The following is a 20297-nucleotide window of genomic DNA, read 5'->3' on the forward strand; positions in this document are numbered from 1 at the left end:
GCAGCAGTTTGGGGAAGAACCACATATGGGCGTGATGGTCAGGTGTCCACATACTTTTGTGCATACAGTGAGTGTATCTGCCAATAGAATAAGAAATGTGTAAAAGCATCGAAAACAGGCCAAATAATCCGATATTTTATTTATAATGATCTCATAATACGAAATATCACTTCACTTCACTTTCTAAGATATCATTTTGAGCCGTGTTTAAAGCTCGTTGTCATTAAATGTATGAAACAGATGTTTAGGCTTGTTCGTATTACTCTTTGGGGGAAAAAAACGAGGATTCTTCACTGTTAGCCATAAGACTCTTTGTGAATACAGCCGCAGAACTGGCTTTTTACACCCGCTGTCATTTTCTTTTTTAGTGTGTACTTGACCGATTGAAGATTTGAGACGTGTGCTGACGTAATCAGAGAATCACGTCAATGGCGAATAGACGGCGCAAGGAGATTTAAATCCTAATCATTCAAAACTTAATTAACGTGACTTCATATAGGGAAAGGAGTCTGTAAAACGTCCAGAGTTGGGTCTCTTTTCATGTACTTGTATCGCGTACTGCACTCACGATCAGTTTGTGCACGGATCAGTGCGTAAGCTTCTTTCAGTTATTTGAAAAGCAATCCAGCGCGACCTTTAATGTTTGTGAGAAGTCTGTGTTTGCTGCCGGTGCTTCGAGGGAGCTGAGAGTCGAGGTCAGACGAGTGGGTTCTCACCTCGGGCCCACTGCTCTCAACCCAGCGCTCAATCAATATATGTGTATGATATCATAGTGCTCAGTGAATAACACACTGCCCAAAGCCCATGGAACATCCTTGACCAAATGTGAGGCAACGTGCTCGTATGTCTACTTGTGCATGAGAGTAATTAACCGGATTAATTTGCCCGGCTGTTAAGCTGTTCTATCCTTTAGTCACAGACTGAAACGCCGTTCTGCCCAAGGAAAGTGTTCAGGTTCTCATCGTGGGACGAGCGCATTGTTCTGCAGAAAGCGCTCCGCTTTTGAGCTGAACCGGAGCAGCTCTTAACCGTCATGCTCTTTTAGCTCTTTAACCGTCTTGTTCCGTCTCATTCATTCAGGACACACTCTTGTTAATTAGCGACACAGTTGTGCCGTGTATTTTGCAATAAGAATATGTTTTCTATTCATTTCAATTAGTGGCAAAATCAACCTTGTTATCACAGTTGAATTCTCAGCTGTGATTGGTTAGAAGGCGATCCCAGCGAATCGCAGGTTTATGTTAATGCGTCCGTTCTAGTGCGTTATCGTTTCTATCGTTACGTCTTACCCAGGGACTTGTATGGTGGGTTCATAGAAATGGATAACAAATGTGGGTGATCGTTGGTATGGTCAGGTTTTCTCCAAGATTTGAATTTGAATTGTCCACCATCAGCGCTTTGTAGCACTCATAGATCAAGCTGTAACTTTAGGGTTTTCCAACAGAGAAAAAGAGAGGCTGGTGAGAGAATGATGGGATATAAGTGATCACGAGAACAGGTACTAGTTTTGCAGACGTTCCACGATATTACATGTTGTGGGAAGTGGTGGCTTGACGGTCAAGGCTCTGGGTTACTGATCGGAAGGTCGGCGGTTCAAGCTGCCAGTGTTGGGCCCTTGAGCAAAAGCAAAGCCGTCTACTCCAGGGGTGCCCTATCATGGCTGACCCTGCGCTCTGACCCCAACCTCTTAAAGTGCTGGGATATGCGAAGAAAAAAGCATTTCACTGTACTGTAATGTATATGTGACCAATAAGGACTCATTATCATTGTGTAACGATATACAAGTAAAAAATGTCGGTCGTTCTCTAATTAATAAATAATTGTCGGAAAGTTGCTGTGGTGTAAAAGGAATAAACCACGCTGCATAAAATCCACGTTGCATTGTGCTACATCACACATTCATTTTTTTCCTGATAATAGCACATTTTGTCATGTTCATTCCTTACATCTTGCGGTTTGTGGTTTGTACATGTCGTGGGGATCCTCCTGATAGGAACTAAATCAGAGACAGAATGTACGTGACTAACTAAAACCATCGTTTTGTCCTGTATTTCATGGTAAAACGACCCGGAACGCTTCCAAGGAGGTAACGAAAGCGTCCGCGCTATCATCCTGAGATTCCCGACGAGCCCAAGAGAGCAAAATCGGCCGCGCTGTCATGGACGGTTGGCGTAATCTCTGTCCCTTATCGATCACAGTGGCACTAGCCAATCATGGGCGTCTGTGAACTCACGCATGCAGAAACGGGTGGATAACGCTGTCCTCCGAGTCTATTACTCCGCCAAGGACATCGCACGAGCGCCCGGTCGAGAAGATGCGGTCGGCTTGGAGGAAGCCCGTGTTAGCCTTCGCCCACTGGTCGGTGGCTGTCGCGTGACAGGGGAGCGCTGCCTGAGCGGGTGTGAACTGGACATGGCTAAAATCAGGGAGAATGTTTTAATTTTATAAAAATAAAACTATTTTTTTCATTTCCGCTGACTCTGTAACGCACATTTGCGGAGATATTTTTCTCCTGTTCTCGCCACGTCTGTAATCATTACGGAATACAGTCGCAAAGCCTAAATTCCTAAAGTTAACTAACGGTAAGAGTCATATAGGCGAGTGAGTCTTCGACCACAGGTTTCAGGGAAAACCTTCCGTTTTAGTTTGTTTACGATTTCTTTTTTGTTTTGTTTTGTTTTACAAAGAAGGAAAAGAAGCACAAATATCATTAGAATTTTTGCATCTGCTATTAATTCTAATCTAAATGAAATGACTTGTTTTTCATTTCTCGTGCCTTGAAGCAATAATCAAAGAACCATTCAAGTTGGGTTTTTTTTTTTTTGGTTTTTTGTTACTCACATGAAAATAAAATGACCACGGACCCTAAGCACGCCTTGATGTTGGATATTTCGTTTCAATCGCTCAGTCTTGTTCAGAAAGTTCTCTGTTAAGTATTTAGTGTTTTTTTTTTTTGTTGTTGTTGTTTTTCGGTGAAGGGCGCCAGGCTAAACGTTCACTTTGTTCTGTGGCTTGAGGTAAGGTTACACAGTACCAAAGTTAGAAATTGCGAGGAGGAGGAGGAGGAGGAGGAGGAAGAGAGATACTTGCGTTGCTCATGTTTAAAATGTAATCTAGGGTACGTTTGTCCGTTTCATACGTGATCCCGGTGCAGGCGTTTCCATTTAGGCCACTAAAACGGCTCCAAGCACAAACGCTGCAAATCAATATTTATCATCCTGTACAGCCCTGGTGATCAGAGTAGAACCGTTCCTAATGATATTTATTTAGCGCCATCATCTCTTTAACCGTCTGGCGAATTGAAGAAGAGAGGAGGGCAGGATAAAAGAGGAAGAAAGAAACATAGATTGCAAATTGGGTCATAAAAACGACATGAATAACCTTGAGAGAGACTGCGGCATTCCTCCCTCCCTTCCCGCTGCTTTTTAATTATATAGGTCAGTGGCACTGATCAATCAGGCCGCGCTTATTTATTTAATCCTCCTCCTCCTCCTCCTCCCAGGGAGATCGCTGTTCCAGAAACGGGCCGCCCGTGACTTCCGCTCTGCAGATAACCGCATTCCCCGCTCCTTATCTTGCGACTTCGATGCTTATATTGCAGCATGTAAATCCCTTGTTAAAGGCACTGTATTTGCATCCTCTGTTCTCTAATTAGCCTGCAAAGGATTTGTTCTTTGCTTTGCATAAAGATTGCAGATTTACATAACCTTGTTACATTATTTGGATGTTCATTTAGAAAGATCAACTGAAAAAAAAAAAGAGAGAGAGAGAGAGAATAAAGTTAATCTGCTGCATGATAAAGTGTATTGTGGGTTTCCCAGGAGGGAGGGGGGTGTGGGGGGGGTGCAAAAAAGAAACACATCAGTTCCTCCTGGCGCTTTATTGATTTTTCTTTCCTCTTTGGAATTAATGTTTGCTCTCGATTCGAACGAGCCACGCTTCACGGATCGCTTCCTTGAAACTATAGCCAGGATGACAGCTTTTAATGCAAGGCCCTTTAAGCAAATTTTAATGGCGTGTCTTTGGACTAGTACCGTTTCCACTGGGCATTACATCAGCCGTTTGTGTCCCTGAAGAGGTCAGTGCTTCATGTGAGACGGCTGGCTGCAGTAAACAATCGCAATATCGAACGGATTATCCTACGCAACCGTTCCGCAGCGCGTCCTGCTCTTCTATACGTAATCCTCCGCCCTCGCCGCCGTCGCACCGAAATCCCAGGGATTTGCCCGGATGGATATTCATAGTCGTCCTGTGTGCGTTTTATCTCCGTATCTGCATTTTACATCCTTGATGAAACGTACCTAACGGAAAGGAGTCTGGTTGACACGCTGGGTGTTTTGAAGCTGACAAATCCTAATTAAATCCCTGATTGATCTAATTATTTTAGCGTCGCCGTTTGCACAGAGATTTACAGGCTCATTTGCCCTAGTAAGACGCCATCACGTCTATTGTTTCGCCAGACAAAAGTGTCTGATTTATAGCAGCAGCTCGAGTTTGAACTAATTACGTCAGGAACGATCCTCGATTATAGATAACGTTTGCGCCGTGCGTTTTTTTTTATCCTCGCCGTAACATCCGTGCCAATCATCAGGGTAAATCTGTCGACTCAGCTATTTGCAGGCTGCGAGCTCCATCAAGGTGTCGTCTAGGTTTGCGTAGCAGCTGTAATGGATTTCCTTATTCACTCTGCCCAAGGATGTGTGACTGACCCATATTAAACATTTACAAAGGTTAGCCTTTGCTTTCATAGGTGCGCCGCCTCGCGCTCAGGTTCCTCGGCTATTTATAAAGCGCACGAGATGAGAAAGGACGGCTCTTTTCAAGGCTTTGTTTTGGAACAGGGATTTTTTTTTTTTTTCTTCCCTCCCCCGTTTCTTCATTAGGAACTGTGCTGTTGATGTAGTTTCATATCCATCTGAGATCTTATTTATGCGGATTTATCACTTTGGATTAGCCTCAGAGAGACACCGAGAGAGAGAGAGAGGCAGCATGAGACATGTTTGTTTTGGGCTGAAGGAACCAGTACTTTCAAAGGAACCGAGGCAACAAAAAAAAAAAAAAATTAGAAATAAAGTAAGCAAAAGCCTCGCGTTTAAATCATCGCTAAAGAATCTGGCTCTCGTTTGGACGGGGTCCAAGCAGTGAAATATCTCGCTGCTGAGAATTTCTGAACATGTAGGGCGTACAGTCCGAGAACTCGGTGCTCGTTGCGAATTATTTTTGCCAGGCAGCATAATTGAAGTTGGCTTTTGGAAGTTAATGAGTTTGGACCTTGAGGGAGAGAATGAGGTCATTTTAGGTCTAAAAGCCAGGAATGAAAAGAAAAAAAACAAAACTAGTCAGCCTTGGTATTCCTTCATCAGTTTATCAGTTTAACTGTAAGAATGTAGATTAGTACAAGGGTCAACTTTCTTACAAAACCTTTCAGGCATCCAGCAGAGCTTGTTGAACAATGTCTGGTTTCACACACACACACACACACACACACACACAGCATTTTTCCCTCACCTGTCTCTGCTATTAATTGAAACATGCTGCTCCGCTTTGTCCCCCCCAAACCAGAACAATAATTTAGACTGAGTGAGAAATTCGACAGCTTGATTTGATCCAAAATGCCGCTTTTGGGATCTTTCACTCTCTATAACGAAGCATCCCCAAACTCCACTGCATCCACCCCAGGTTTGGCACTCATCTCTTCTCTCCATTACGTTTAATCACAGGCCTCCAGCCGTTTGTTTAACTTCCATTTAGCATCTGAGTCAAACCTGCTGCACTGCCATGCCTCCCTCACTGCGCGCTCGTGATTTACACGCTGTGGCACTTTAGCAGCCGGTCATTACAGCCTCTCTTTGCGTGCAAGTCTGAACTTCTTTATTACGCGGCCTCGTCTGATCCCGAGCATATTTTCTTCTCTCGGAGCCGAAGGCCCACAATGAGATGGATGGGAAAGTAAAATTGTTGGTGTCACATCCATTTGTCTCAGATATTATTATAGCGGGACTTAGAGCACACCGGGGAGGGCGGGACGTTGTTCTTTCACTCGCTCGCTGCCTTTTGTGCGAGCCTGAAAAAAACTTTGATTAGCCTGTAAGGTTATCATATTTTCATGTTCGTTCCTGAGGTGCTGTCAGAGCTGGAAAGTGTGCCATCTTGTGCCCATGGGTTAGAATCACAGCATCAGGATGAAGTGAGATAAGAGCAAGAGTAATCTGGCATCGACTCGGACTGTATTTGCTCTTTTATTTATTTCCATTAGGACACAAAAGGACGAAAGGGCAGACTCGAGCGATGCTAGAAGTTCAGTTAGGAATACTGATCAGTGTATTATTTTGTTCCTAATAGACAGATTTTTAATTACGACCTAGGACTAAAATTGTAATAATCTTTGTTTTATAACAGTTTATAGTCCTTCTCCCACGTGCAACGTTTTTGATACAATTGCTGTTTTTGCTGTCGATGCTCAATATTTGTTTGTTACTGTGGCAACATCCGTTTTTTTGGGGGGGGTTTTTTTGGTTAGTTTTTTATCCTTAGATACAATTACATAATGGGCCTGATAAAGCCATCAGGCAGTATTGATTGTGCGAGCTCGCACTAAGAGCAGAGATGTTGTTTCCAATAGTATTGTGAAACGCTAGTAGTCTTTGTGTAATGCAGAGAAGTGAAACACATCCTCTGGCCTGAACGACTCCCTCACCCCACCCCCCCCCGGTCATATTTTCTCACATAGGCGAGTGGTGAATCAAAAATGGCACCAAAACAGACAATAAAACACGCTCTCATTATTTTATAGTTCGATGTGGATTTTCGAACAGGGCCGTTTTTCATGCCGGCGCTTTTCTGCGGCTGAATTTAGTCAGGCGTGGGCTTCCCCTTTTTGAATCTGACCTCAAGTATTCTATCTCTTTCTGTTAGCTGGCACTGTTGAGGTTTTTCACTTCCGCCAAGTTCATGTGCTTTTGGCTGGTGCTCATAAATAAGTACTAGGAGGACTGAAAAGTGGACGCTCGCACAAGAAGAGCAGCACCGAACTAAACTCGGTACTGCTTCTGGGCGCAGCAAACACCAAGGCCTCCTGCCATCTCGGTACCCGCGGCTATTAATAAGCACCGGTGGGTGATTTTGAATGATTCTTTTTAAAACGATGCTTTAAGTGAATAGAAAACGTCGAATTAAACAAGCACGAATTAAAATGAAACCCGACTTAATTTTTTTCATGATGTCATAAGGCTCAATTTCCACAGTTTTATTTGCCGTTAACAAATGGCCTAAGTGGACGTTGATGTTTTGTTATGTTCCGCTTTTGTAGAATGAAGAACAACAGCACCACCAATAGTCTTAAGTAATACTACACAGAATGGTATGAAGGAGAGGCTGGGGCTGATTTCTTTCCAGCACAAACTATAGATTCGTGCAGTAACAGTGACAGCATGTCAAGTGATTGCTCTTGGTGAGAAATCTAATTGTGCTTTGCTGATGCATGTTATCTGCAGCGATTGAGAAGGCGCACATGAAATAGAAATAAATAGACTAAGCCAGCGGGTCTCAACCAAAGGGGCGGAGATCGGAAGGGGGGTGCAAATTGTTTTCAAGGAAGGAAAAACAGACAGGGCATCATTTGTGTACTCGGTGTATTTTATTGCTTTTCAAATAGAATGTGTATGAATGAAAAACCCCGCGTTCCCTCTCCCTCTGTATTTTCTTGTTGCTGGGGAGAGGCGGAGCTTATCCTGTCTCTCATCTAGCTGTCAGTGCAGACCAGTGCTGCCAACTTAACCACTTTTCAGACCCCTTTAGCGCCTTTTTTTTTTTTTTTTTGCAACAAAAAATTATTTAAATCTAATTTGAATTGTTATTTAAAACATTTAACAACGTCATGGATAACGAGACGCGCCCTTCGTCCCAATTTACATCATTCGTATGCAAATGTTTTTAGGACGCAAGACGAATGGAATGCAACATGTTTTACATGTAAAATAGTCCACGTTATTACAGTCTAGTTCTCTTGTTCAAAGCAGTTCTAGTGTTCAGAAACATTTTTCATCATTCATGTTCCACACCTGTCCGTTATATAGTTTTATGAAAGTTATTTTAAAAATCATAAAAGTTATGAAAAGTCATTTAAAATGTACAGAAACGCAAAAGCGAAAAAAATATCTATCTATCTATAGATAGATTTGATATAGAATAGATCATTATACCTGGTCTCCTTCAATATGGGCTGGGGGGGGCATGCCACATGATGGGGGAGGCTTGGGGATGCTTTAGGTACAAAAGGTTGAGAAGCTGTGGACTAAGCAACCAAAGAACAAACTACAGAAGAATACGTTTTGTATGGTCTGAACAAAAGAGCTGGCAAAAAGTTAAAAAAAAAAAACAACAAAAACAAATGAGTTTGTCGAATTTAAAAGAATAAAGTTCTACCGAACATGTCTCCGCTCACACTCGCTCTTTCTCAATGGCCTCCTTGTTTCAGAGAGGCCTTTGGAGGCTTTTCGGGACGCCTCAGCTCAGGGACAAGAAAGCAAGCGCTGTAAACAGCAGCAGAGACAGCGGGGGTAAATGTGCCACTTTGTGTAATTATTGTGTTCCGTAAGCGTGATTATTTCGAAAAGATCCTGGATTGCTTGCTATGGAAATGAGAGTTACGTAAGAGGCCAGATTAGAGGCCACCAGGAGATATGCTGCAACAGAATCTTATTACTCACTCGGCAGCACTCCCAGTGGAGTTGGGCACGCGTACACACACACGAACACACAAGTGCGCGCGCGCTTGTTCATGGTTCTCTGCCATCTCTGTGGCAATGCCCTCGTCTGTCAGTGTTATGAAGAGGCCTTTATTCTCGCCACGATTCTTAAAGTAATTACATGTTGAATTAATGATGGAGAACTGTTTTGTACAAATCATTCCCTTTGCAGGATTAATTCAATTTGGAGAAATTCACGTAGTCAAACCAATCATTCGAAGGCCATGAATATATTTATTTGCTTTTATAATATGCGCGTGTACCCGATTTGCTTGTCTAATAAGATGTATTCACACACGTAGACTCAAATTGCTCTTCTGGTCACGCTGATTTATTTACCCTTGTAGGCGCTTTCACTGCCTAATAAATAGTCTAAGCTTCGAGAGCATGAATTTTCCTGTTATGATATTGCATTGATTACAGAATGGGACTTTTATACGGTATATGGTAATATATGATCCGACGAGATGTTTTCCATATGGTCATACTCATGCGTTTACCGGAGTGAAGGAGCAAACTGTTTATATGAATGGACACGTGTGCTGGGTCGTTGCTACCCGGTGATCATTAGTGACCACAGACCGACCTTATTAAAGCCCCGTTTAATCAGCGGTAACTCGGTATCCAAGCCGAAACATTCCCGTCCTTCACCTCTTAAACCCGAGTGTATTCTTTTTCACAAAGGAGGAGATTGAGGAACCCAGATAAGCTGGCGCACATTAGAAAGGCTGTCTTGCTTAAATAAGCATCACGGCACAGGAGCGGCTGCTTGGCCCAGGTTGTAGGAACACCTGAGTCTGGCCTGCGGCAGCGCCGCACGTTTATCTGTCCCGCAGATGAACCTGGCCAGACGGAGTGTCCAAATTGAAGGACCCTAAAATAACTTAGCGCAGTGCGATTACAGATGGTTTCTCGGCTGCAGCCGACCTTCATCTTCCGTTATCGGTTTTTATTCAAGCCATGCCCTCCGCTACAGTAAGACTTCTTCAGCTGTCATGCTCACTTCCTAGTGGAGAAGTCTGATTTTAGCGGTAGGGGATTTGAAAATAAAGGGAATCTCAAGAGCCTGTTTCGATACAGAAAGGAGTCGCGCAGCATCAGAGGACTTTTATTGAAGTAGCAGGCCGATCGTGGTTGACTGACAGGCGTAGGCTGTTGTACTGTAAAAAGACTCATCCAGCATGTCGTCCCCTTTCCAAACGCTGCTAGCAGGCCCTGAGATCACCGTTAGGTTAAGCTCATGCTCGGAGGTGTGATCAGTCACTCGGGGTACGGTGGAGGTTGTTGAAAGCACGGGTGAGGAGAAGGAGGAGGAAGACCTGTTGCGCCGGCTGTTTCTCAGAAAAGTAAATGAAATCGTTTTCCCCCCCCCAAGATATTTTCATTCCTCCGACGAAAATTCACATCAGGACCATTATTTCTCAGTGAAATGGATTCCTGCAGCCTGCGTTCTGAGAGAAATGAACCTTTTTCCGACAATCGACAAATTATTTATTATTTATTTTAACACGGGCAGCTTCATGCCCTTTTCTACTGACGCCCATTTCATTTGTATTTCTCATTTCTGTTGCATTGTGCAATTTCTCATTCACCTTGCGTGCTCTTTCTCCTCATTCTTATAAAGGAAGATTTAATTGCAGAGTTCCTGTCCTTGGCATGATGCCACTTACTACCTGTATCAAATGTAGCTGTCTCGCTGCCAATGAAAGAGCAACGAAAACCAAGAAAATTTCCAAGATTGGACCGTGTCACCAGCTTAAAAAACACATTTTTCTTTCTTTAACATGCCATGGCCTAACGTGCAAGCGGAAGATCTTCTTACTTATTTATTTTCGGTAACATGATCAAGGAAGGGAACTGTAACATGGAATAGCCATATATGGCCTCGTGGACGATTGGTGGTGAGGAAATTTATTCGGAATTTATTCACTGGCTTTACAGCAGGGGCCTTTTTCATTCTTATCTCAACATTCAAACATAAAAAAAAAAAAAAAAAAACCCATATATAAATACACAAATGAAGCCGTGACATCTGATATCAATTATTCCCTGGACCCTTAAAACAGAGGAATATAAGGTCAACACAAGTCTAATTTTAGCCATTTTACACAAACTAAAACAGGCCATCATAAGACCTGCCGGCTTGGAGAGCGCACACACAGGGAACTTGGGGGCATGGGAGGGGGGTATGGAAGATTTCAGAGCATTAGCCGCAAACAAGATAAGTCATTGTGCGCATTATTATACCCTTATTATATAAACATGAACTGAAACATTACAGTGGGAATCAGGTATTTGGCAGCTGCTCGTTATTTTGATTTGACCACGTGGAGCGAGCCGTTTTCCAGTTTTAGCAGCTGTAACATGTTTAAACTCTTTTGGTAATGGGATCTGAAGATTAATGTTCCCTCTGGGCTCCTGCTTAGCTCTGCCGCTGGCCAGCAGCCAAACCCCCAACCAGCATAGTTCTTCTACATGCTTCCCCTATACAGACCCAGATTGAGCATGCTCAGTATGGCCGTGCTCCAGCTCCGAGAGGCCTGGACGGCCCGCTGTTGAGTAAACACCCGGCCGAGCAAAATAGCGGAAACGAATTCCTCTGGAGGTGCCTTGCAGATTTTTTTTTGTTTTGTTTTTATTATTAAACAGCAAAAAGAAATAAGAGATAAAGGGAACGGGTCGAGCGATCACAGAAGACGGGGGAAAGAAACGATTCAAAATAATTAAGACGGTGCATATTTAGTGCATATGGTTCTGTTGGCTCCTCTTTGGCATACCTAGTTCATGACATGGAAAACGCAGTTTAATGATGAGTTCATAAGGGTGGATATTTGTAATGCTGCATGCTGCTCTGACTGTTCCCAACTGATTTCATTAAACACACTGAACCAAATTATAAAAACTTCAAACCACATGAGCAAAGTGGCAGATTACAGCACCGTGCTCTATATATATATATATATATACACAATATCACCCTTTCCAATTAGCAGACCCTTTGTCAAGCTTCTCCATCAGCAGAAATCGGAGTAAAGCAGCAGCCTGAGACTCCAGGTGTTAAATTCATGTTCAGACAAAGAGCAGTAAAGTCACTCAGCAGCATTTATAACATTAGTCATGCTTGTATCGTGTCTGTTTGGGTTTATATGGATTAAGCAGGCCACGTGACATCAACTGCAACCAGAAAAAATCCTTTTAATTAGGATCGTGTGTGTTCATTTCTTCATCTGGGGATGAATAAAGTATTATCTTATCTTATCTTATCTCCCATTTGGTCTACATGCTTCATTTGAACGTAGCTAAAAGAGCTCACACACACACACACATACACATCTAGCCAACATCAGCACAGCATGCTCAAATTACATATCAACAACGTCACATGCAGTTCGTTTGCTAATTGGGAAGTGTGCAAAGGATCGGTCCTGCGTTATTAGCTAAATACACATGCCACAAAATGAAGAGGAAAAAAAAACATGAGAAAAAATAAAATGAGCAAACTAGCACATGTCAGGTTTCGTGTGTTTACTGTAATGAATATGCAATTTGGGGTGTTTTTACAAAAAAAAAAAAAAAAGGGTGCAAATTACAGGGTGGGGTCGAGGCAAAATGGATTATTTAGCATCCATTATGTGATTTACTAATACTGAAAGTTACTTTGGAAAAGGTGATCGCATGTGCAAATTAGTCTGACTGAAGAGCAGGTATTATATTTGCAGAAGTGCATTTCTGCCTGTTCAAGACAAAGGTTTTAGTTAATAGTTGATAAACAAGTTTGTCAAGCCCATGCTTTGCTATGCCAAAATGATCCGGAAGCTTAATAATGACTTAATATTATAGCAGCAACGCTGGTTTTGTGTTCTATATAAACCACACGTTCATACCTCTGAAGCCAGCAGCATTTAAATACAGCTTTTCATTCACAAGTACGTTATGAACAGCACTCTTTCGTCGTGTCCTCGTTCAATTTTGAATCGCAGTCTTTACGCTGGACACGTCCGACGTTAACCGCTGTAGGAAAGATTGGGCTGTTTAATGTAGTAAAAGAGAATGCAAAGCAGTCCGTGGGATATTTAGACCGGAGTGCTAATCTCTGTCACTTTCCCTCTCTGCAGGCTAATCTTGCCCTATGAGAGATATACGAAAGGAGAGGAGGACAAGCCACTACCTCCCATCAAGCCCCGAAAGCAAGAGGCCAGCATGCAGGAGGGGAGCACCAAGTCAAAGGTGCCGTCCACAAAGCGCCACAAAGACGAACAAAATCCAAAGGACTGGAACGAAAAGGACGCCTCGGCTAAAGTCCCCGAGCCGGTCAGTCAACAGTTCTTTCATTTAACCCAGAGCTTCTCGAAAGCAACACTTTCCTTTATGCAACATGGCAGAAGAAATAGGGGGAAAACATGACCAGGCACTTCTGGCTGACTGCCCTTTGTCTCTTTAACAAATAAGTTGTCAAAGGCCTGTAAGAATCGCTCTGTCACCAGCATGTGGTTTTTTTTAACATAATTATTTAAGCCGAACTGGAGGCAGTGAGTGCCGTGCTACAGCATGGTAAATCAAAATGGGTATTTCCCTGCCTCACTGACTCCAGACCAATTTGTACGCTTTGCCTGATTCAGTTATATTCTCTGTGTGAACCTGTGCCGGACATGAGAAACACTAGGCTTTCACTCTCGCCTGCTCTCAGCCTCACAAATCAAGTGAAGTAGAAAAGATCATGTCCATAATGCTGTTATTGACGAGACCTATTGTGCTGAGAGCAAAACTGAAGGAAGGGCGGGGCTGGAAATTCCTGCTAGCAGATCCGATTGGCCACTACTTTCCAAGTGCATTGATGCCATATCTGAGTCCTTGTATAAACTGCAGGCTTATATTATCCCTGAAAACCAATAAATCCATCCATGGTGGTTTTCCAAATGCCTGCTAAGTATATAAAAAAAAAAAAAAAGAAAAGAAAAACGTGGGAGTGAGAGACAGTTTGTAAGGGGAATAAAAATTGTGTTGCTATTTTCACACGGATAACAAAATGATTACAGAGGGGATGAAAGAGCTGTTTGAATTTTTCTCTTGAAGTGTCATATTTCGACACATTTCAGCGCTGCTACCCGGCACATATTCATTTCTGCCGTGCATGAAATGAGTAATCGGCTGTGGTGTGGAGACAAAGAGAGCTGTTGTAGGGGCTGACTGTTTTTCCAGTGGCATGCCTAGCTCATCTGTCTGGAATGTTGTGTAATTTAAAAGCCCTCTCCTGATAATTGATTGTGCATTGTACAAGAGAGAAGATGAAATGGAATTCCGTGTTTGAGGCAGAGCCAGCTCAGAAGGCTGGAGAAGGCAGGGAGGGGAAGGAAAAAAAAAAAAGAAAAAAAAAAACATTTAATATTTCAACCAAAGTTACACATCTAAAATGTAGCAGAAATTCTGAGAGGCAGACGCTGGGATTTGTCTCTTGGCTCGAATGCCATTTGAATACAAATATACGCCTGCTGCTATGGTAAGAATCAGAACATTGTCTGTCAATTCAGTACTTCCTCCATTACTAAAGACAATCAGGGCTTTTGATTGAAACATACGCTGCCAAAAGGCAGTCACACCCCATTAGAACTGTGTAATCTGGGCTGTTAGTCGCTAGCCTGTAAGACCCCCATTTGACATTGTATTAAGTGCATGTCAGAACATAGCCTCCAGGGCAAGAGACTCAATGATCCTGCAGGTCACGGTTCCTCAGCGTTACAATGCTCAATACACTCGATACGCATCACTTTTATTAGGAAAACCGGCACACCTGCACATTTGTGTAATTGTCCAATCATAGAGCAGCAGAGCAATGCATAAAATCATGTCAACAGGTCAACAGCCTTAGTTAATGTTCATATCAAACATCAGAATAAGGGAAAAATGTGATCTCGGTGACTTTTACAGTGGCATGGTTGTTCCCACAGGATGGGGTGGTTTGAGTATTTCAGAAACTGCTGATCTACTGGGATTTTCACACACACACACACACACACACACACACACACACACACAACAGTCTCTAGAGTTTGCACAGAATGGTAACCTCTTACCCTGAAAAGATGGAGTGCTGTATTACAAGCAAAATATGCTTTAACGGAATATTAGTTCAGGGATGTACACACTTATGCAACCGTTTGCAAGCATTTCTGTTTGTTTTTCCACTTGACTTTTGTTGGTTGCTATATCACAATAAGGTGGAAAAGATCTGACATGATTTATTTTGGTTTCTTTCTTTATTTATTTATTTTTTTTTACATCACAAAGACCTACAATTTTAACAAGGGCGTGTAAGGTGAATAGACGGATGAGGCAGCATTTCACCGGACTGCGGTCAAGCATTTATGCCCTTATTCCCCCACTGACACTGGAACGGAATGGAAGAGTGGGGCTTGCGTTTTAGCATGTGTGTGCTCCTTTAGAAATATTAGCCTGGGGAACACAGCTGACATTATAGCACTGCTATTGGATGTGAAAGTCTGAAAGGAGCAGCTCTGTTATGTCACTTACATTGCTCTGAATAGATTTCATATTTTATCCTCAAAATAAGAAGATTTGGTGGTTGATTTGGTCCAACATGGCCTGCGGGCGATTGTTTTTTCTCTTCATTCGTTTCCCTTTCGAAGGGGAATCCTCTAGGGCCAGCTGTTATTAAGTATAGGCTCTGTTGTAGATTATAGTCATATCAACTAGCTTTCAATAATTCATACAACTCATGTTATTGCAAGGAGTTCAACGCTGTCCATTTGTAACTTGGTGTGGGTTATTTGTGGTGCAGCACAGAAATGCGCTGAACTAAGTTTTCCTGGAAGGGCTTCTTCCAAGAGATCGTTTGTAAGAGTTTTGATGGTGGTATTTGCATTAAGTGCACACTGTAGCTGGAGTGTGCTACTTCAGTACCCAGATCAGTACTAACCGTGTCCATCCATATTTGTGTCTATAGGATGCAGAGGACATAAAGGACAAGGAACAGCTTCAGGAAGAACTGATGGTGAAGCAAGAGGCACAGCAGTCCCAAGTTTCAGCCCGGATAGATGGCGAGGCAATGAGTCCCAACGCAGAGGATGGGGCCGTGCAGCTGGTCCTCCAGGAGGAGGAGACGAAACCAGTGCTCAAGAAATCCTGGGATGGTGGTCCACATGAAGCAATCAAACATGCATCGCTTCCACAGGATGGCATGCCACTCAAATCTGAGGACTCCGAAGTGTTCCCCATTGCTGCGTCTATGCCACTACGGCACTCCCACCCCCTTCCCAACTGTTACACACAGGACCAGTGGCAGCATGAGAGAGCAGAATACAAGGCACCTTCATACACCCTGGGAAAGACAGAACAGGCTGGTGTAAAAGACAGCCAAAACCATGTAGGAATGGTGCTACCCACCTTGAAACAAAGACCTCTGCACTCCCTCTCCGTACCAGAGATCCCAACAGAGAGGGCTGAACTCCCCACCAAGGAGGAGAGCTTCTGCTACAATCCACTCTTGTATCCTAGGAGCAACCCTGGTATCATGTCCCCCCTAGCTAAGAAGAAGATGCTGTCACAAGTAAGTGGCACTGGCTTGGCCAGCAATTTCCCCTATGGTCCACCTCCCCCATTAGTCAACAAAAAGGCATCAAGCAGCAGTACAGAAGAAACCGCTTCTGAGCAACCGGGACCCCAGGTCCCTTCCTCTACAGGTGAGGCAAGTGTCATGATCAAGCGTCCGTCTGTCATCCAGCATGCTCAGAGTTTCAAGCCTCGCGAGGACAGAAGACCTGCTATTGAAACCTCGCATAGGGAGGTGTGTGGTGAGAGGGAGATATACCCTTCTGAACAACCCCAGCGTCAGCCTCTTCACCACTCACAGCCCAGCCCTACAGGAGAACCCTACATTGTGAGAACCAATCTTCATTCCAGTGTGGAGAAATCCAGTGAGGTACCTCGCCCTGGGCAGGTGCCAAGTTTCCTGGGTGATTTCTGCTCCTCACCACACCTGCACAGCCTCTACCGACAGGCAGAGCACCATCTAAGCAAGGAACAGCTAACCAAGTACCTAAACAGAGAGACTTACTCACGGGACTGTGAAACTGCACATGGTTTCCCTCAGAGTCAGCATCCTGACAGTGGAAGTCTGACTTACTCGCCCCGTCTGAATCCAAAAGAGAAAGGCCCTCCTAGTGAAAAGGTCACAGAGGAGCAACCAACAGATCTGAGTCTCCCAAAACCCTCTTCACACAAATTGCCCCACTCCACTTCATCTCTGTGCAGCCTCTCACATTCCATGATGCAGCAGGACATTAAAAACACTCCTCTTTTTCAGGCAGGTAGCAGTCAAAGTTCAAGCCTGGACTATCACCCCAGAGCCTGTCGTGTTCCTCCTATGACTGTGTCCACTCCAAAAAAGGTGGTTGAACCCCAGCTCAAAGCACACAGTGGCCGAGGAGAAGAGACAGTTAGCTACAAGATAGACGAACTGGCTCGGCCTATCCTAAGCACCAAAAGTAGCCCACAGAATGTTGGTGCGGCACGGCCACTTAAACGTAATCTAGAGGAGTTGGAGAACGGACCAACCGAGAAGAAGATTCGGGCTGTGACCCCCATGCACTGCTCCACGCCTAGAGATGTCCCGGTTAAAGTGCGGACCCCAGAGCCTGACAATGAATCCATGAAGCCGGCTGAGCCGGCACACGCGGTGCACATCAACAGCTATGCTGCTGAGGGACACAAGTTCCCAATGCACTCCTCCATCTTCCCAGGACTGTATCCTGGGGCATTTGTTTCTCAGGTTCAGGAAATGTGTGACAGCCTGGGCCCTCATGCCCCCCCTGGTTATTCGCATCCACTGCAGTACTTGAAGAACCAGGCTGTCATCTCACCACTCATGCCCCAGTTCGCCATCCATTCCATAATGATGCAGAGACAGTTCTTGGCCCAGGCGGCCAATCCAGCCCACCTGTACAGGCACCCAATGGGGACTTCATATGGAGACATTCTCCATCATGGCCTTTACCCCATGACAGCCCTCAATCCTCAGCCAGCTTTCAGTCCCCCACAGCTCTCCTCAGTTCATCCTAGCACCAAACTCTCTTAAAAAGAACCAGACATTCCGCTAGCTAGAGTGGCCTTGCCCACACTCCTGACTCGAATCCAAACGGTCCCTATTCCCAATAAGCATGGCTATGCCATCGACTACACAGCTAGCGGCATTAGATGCTTTTATTTTAGGAGCAGTGTTTCTGTTATTTGTCCTTTTGCCACTCAAGTTTATGATTTGCACATTTCTTTGAACATGGGCCAGCTGAGCTGATTGTGTCTTGTTCGCACAGCGCTGTTTGCAGGTATCAGTTGTCTAGTTTCAATGATGTTGCTTCGGCAAAGGTATGTACCGATGGAAGAGCAGGAACTCTCACTGAAGATCTGAGTGTCCGGTGGATCTAAACAAGTGACAAATCAGTGCAATCACAGTAATGCTTTTTCAATCAATCTGTAGAACTCTGATGTGAAACACTATTGATGACAAAATTTACAGGAGAAGCTGCCTGGTGAACTATTGTATGTTTGCATATTAATCCTTACTGTGCATTCTTTTCTTTTTTTTTCTTTTCTTTTTCTTTTTTTTTTTTTTTTAATGTATCCGTGTGGTAGCTTAGTGTTTCAAGCCTGCAGGGGGTTAAACTACTAAGATCTGAATATTGCTCCATTTACAAGAACCACAAGAGACCTGAACATTGCAGTTGGTTGTATTACACAGCTACATGTAAATAAATCTAACTAAGCTTTCCTTGAAACAATCTTAACCTTTGACAATAAAATGTGAGTTAGGTTTCACACGCTTTTCTGACCACCCATCCGCTGGCATCCCCTTGAGTTCTTCTCACATTTAGTAAAGTTCCCACCCATTTGCCAGGGCAAAGTGGAATGTGTTTGTCAAATGTAGGACCGAGGTGCTTGTACATAACCTTAGCTAACTGAAAAACACTTTGTATTATATTCACTGGCTACGGTAATTTCTGACTGCGCTGAACCACAAGTTCTAAAAATGGGATCGGATCACTTTGCTCAAGACGGGATGAAGCTTCAGGACTACTTTGGTGTCAGAAAGTGGCTTTTGTCTTTGCAGACACACATTTGTGATCACAGTTTACTCAGAGCAATTCTTTTCAAGAGTTTTACCAGAGATATACCAGGCTACACTCGGGGATGTGGGGGTGGTGTGTTTGGGGTGGGGGGCGGGGTTTTAGGAGCACTTACTGAAGCACACACAAAAGGACCCTGCTGAAAGACGTTTAGCAGTGGATGTCAAAATTAGCTTCAAATATTCTGCAAAGAAGTGTTACGGCAGCGATCAGTTCTTAAAAGCTGTGTAAAATGTGTAACACCCCCCCCCCCCCCCCCCAAAAAAAAAAAAAGGTTGTCATTTAAAAAAAAAAAAGTTACAATTTCTTTGCACAATGACTTTATTAAAAGTACCAATACAATTTGAAAGTGACACAATCTTCTTAGGATTTTGTTTGTTTGTTTGTTTGTTTGTTTCTTTCTGTATTAGTAGGGAAAATTAAACTTAAAAGTTCAAGAAATGTATTTACTCCAGCTGTTTGGAGTAGCACTCAAGGTTGCTATGTAACATTTTTAATGAGAAATAAACCATTTTATAAGTTGAAGATGTCTACACTTTATCTAATTATGTACTGCATCCCTAATGAACATGGTGTACCTTTCAAGCACAATTGCAGTCAAGACCGCCTGAAAAACAACCCAGGATTGTTTTGCTTTGCACAGCTTGCCTTTAATCTATACACAGGCCCTGATTTACTAAGATCCCAAATAACACACTCTAATTGGCGTGCGCACTGGGATAGATTGTGCGTCGTTGCAATGAATAATTAGAAAATTGTATGTATATTAGTGTTTTTCTATGTGCTTGTTGTTCTCGAAAGATGCGGCGAGATCTCTCGGAGATTCTCCGAAGAATAAAGTCGAATCTCAAACGCGACATAATTGCGTGTCCAGTATAACACGGATAAAAGGCTGTGAGATTCGCTGAGAGAGAGAGAGAAAAAAGAAGCAATATCAATGCAAAATAAAACCGTGGATATTATTTTCATACGATCCACGTGATGAAAAACTCTTTTCTCGGGCTTCTATGTAAACTAAATGAATAAACTATACTGCGATAATATTAAAAGCCATCATTTTAAGAAACATTCTGAGCGTTTTCATATACTGTATAATGGAGTAATAACGATGACCCTTAAAACTTGAACCATGGGAAAGGGACCGCTGCAAACATAATACCTGCTCTTCAGTCATACTAATTTGCATACATTTAGGATTAATCTGTTAATATATTAGTCCATTTGCATGTACACCGCCCTATATTTCCCTCGCATTTTTTTTTTTGGCAGAAAGGCCCCCAAATTGCATATTCATTAAGGTAAGCATGCAAAACCGGACAACATGTGCGTTTATGCTCTGCAGCATTCTTAGTAAATCAGTTTGCATATCTGTTGATTTGTGTTTCTACACACACTCTTCAGTATATACCACACA

At 43.3% G+C, this 20297-nt stretch overlaps 1 protein-coding gene across 2 annotated transcripts in view; it reads left to right on the top strand.

Annotated features, from left to right (window-relative positions):
- Positions 1 to 19408, top strand: part of arid5b (AT-rich interaction domain 5B) — a 106604-nt gene extending 87196 nt beyond the window's left edge. For both annotated transcript variants that reach the window (XM_053640519.1, XM_053640518.1), the window contains 2 exons: positions 12863 to 13058; positions 15709 to 19408. In XM_053640519.1, coding sequence (XP_053496494.1) covers positions 12863 to 13058; positions 15709 to 17838 — 2326 coding nt within the window. In that variant the 3' untranslated portion in view covers positions 17839 to 19408. The remainder of the gene's footprint in view (positions 1 to 12862; positions 13059 to 15708) is intronic.
- Positions 19409 to 20297: the final 889 nt, after the last annotated feature.

Source organism: Ictalurus furcatus, chromosome 13 (assembly GCF_023375685.1).
Source record: "Ictalurus furcatus strain D&B chromosome 13, Billie_1.0, whole genome shotgun sequence".
Taxonomy (NCBI): Eukaryota; Metazoa; Chordata; class Actinopteri; order Siluriformes; family Ictaluridae; genus Ictalurus; species Ictalurus furcatus.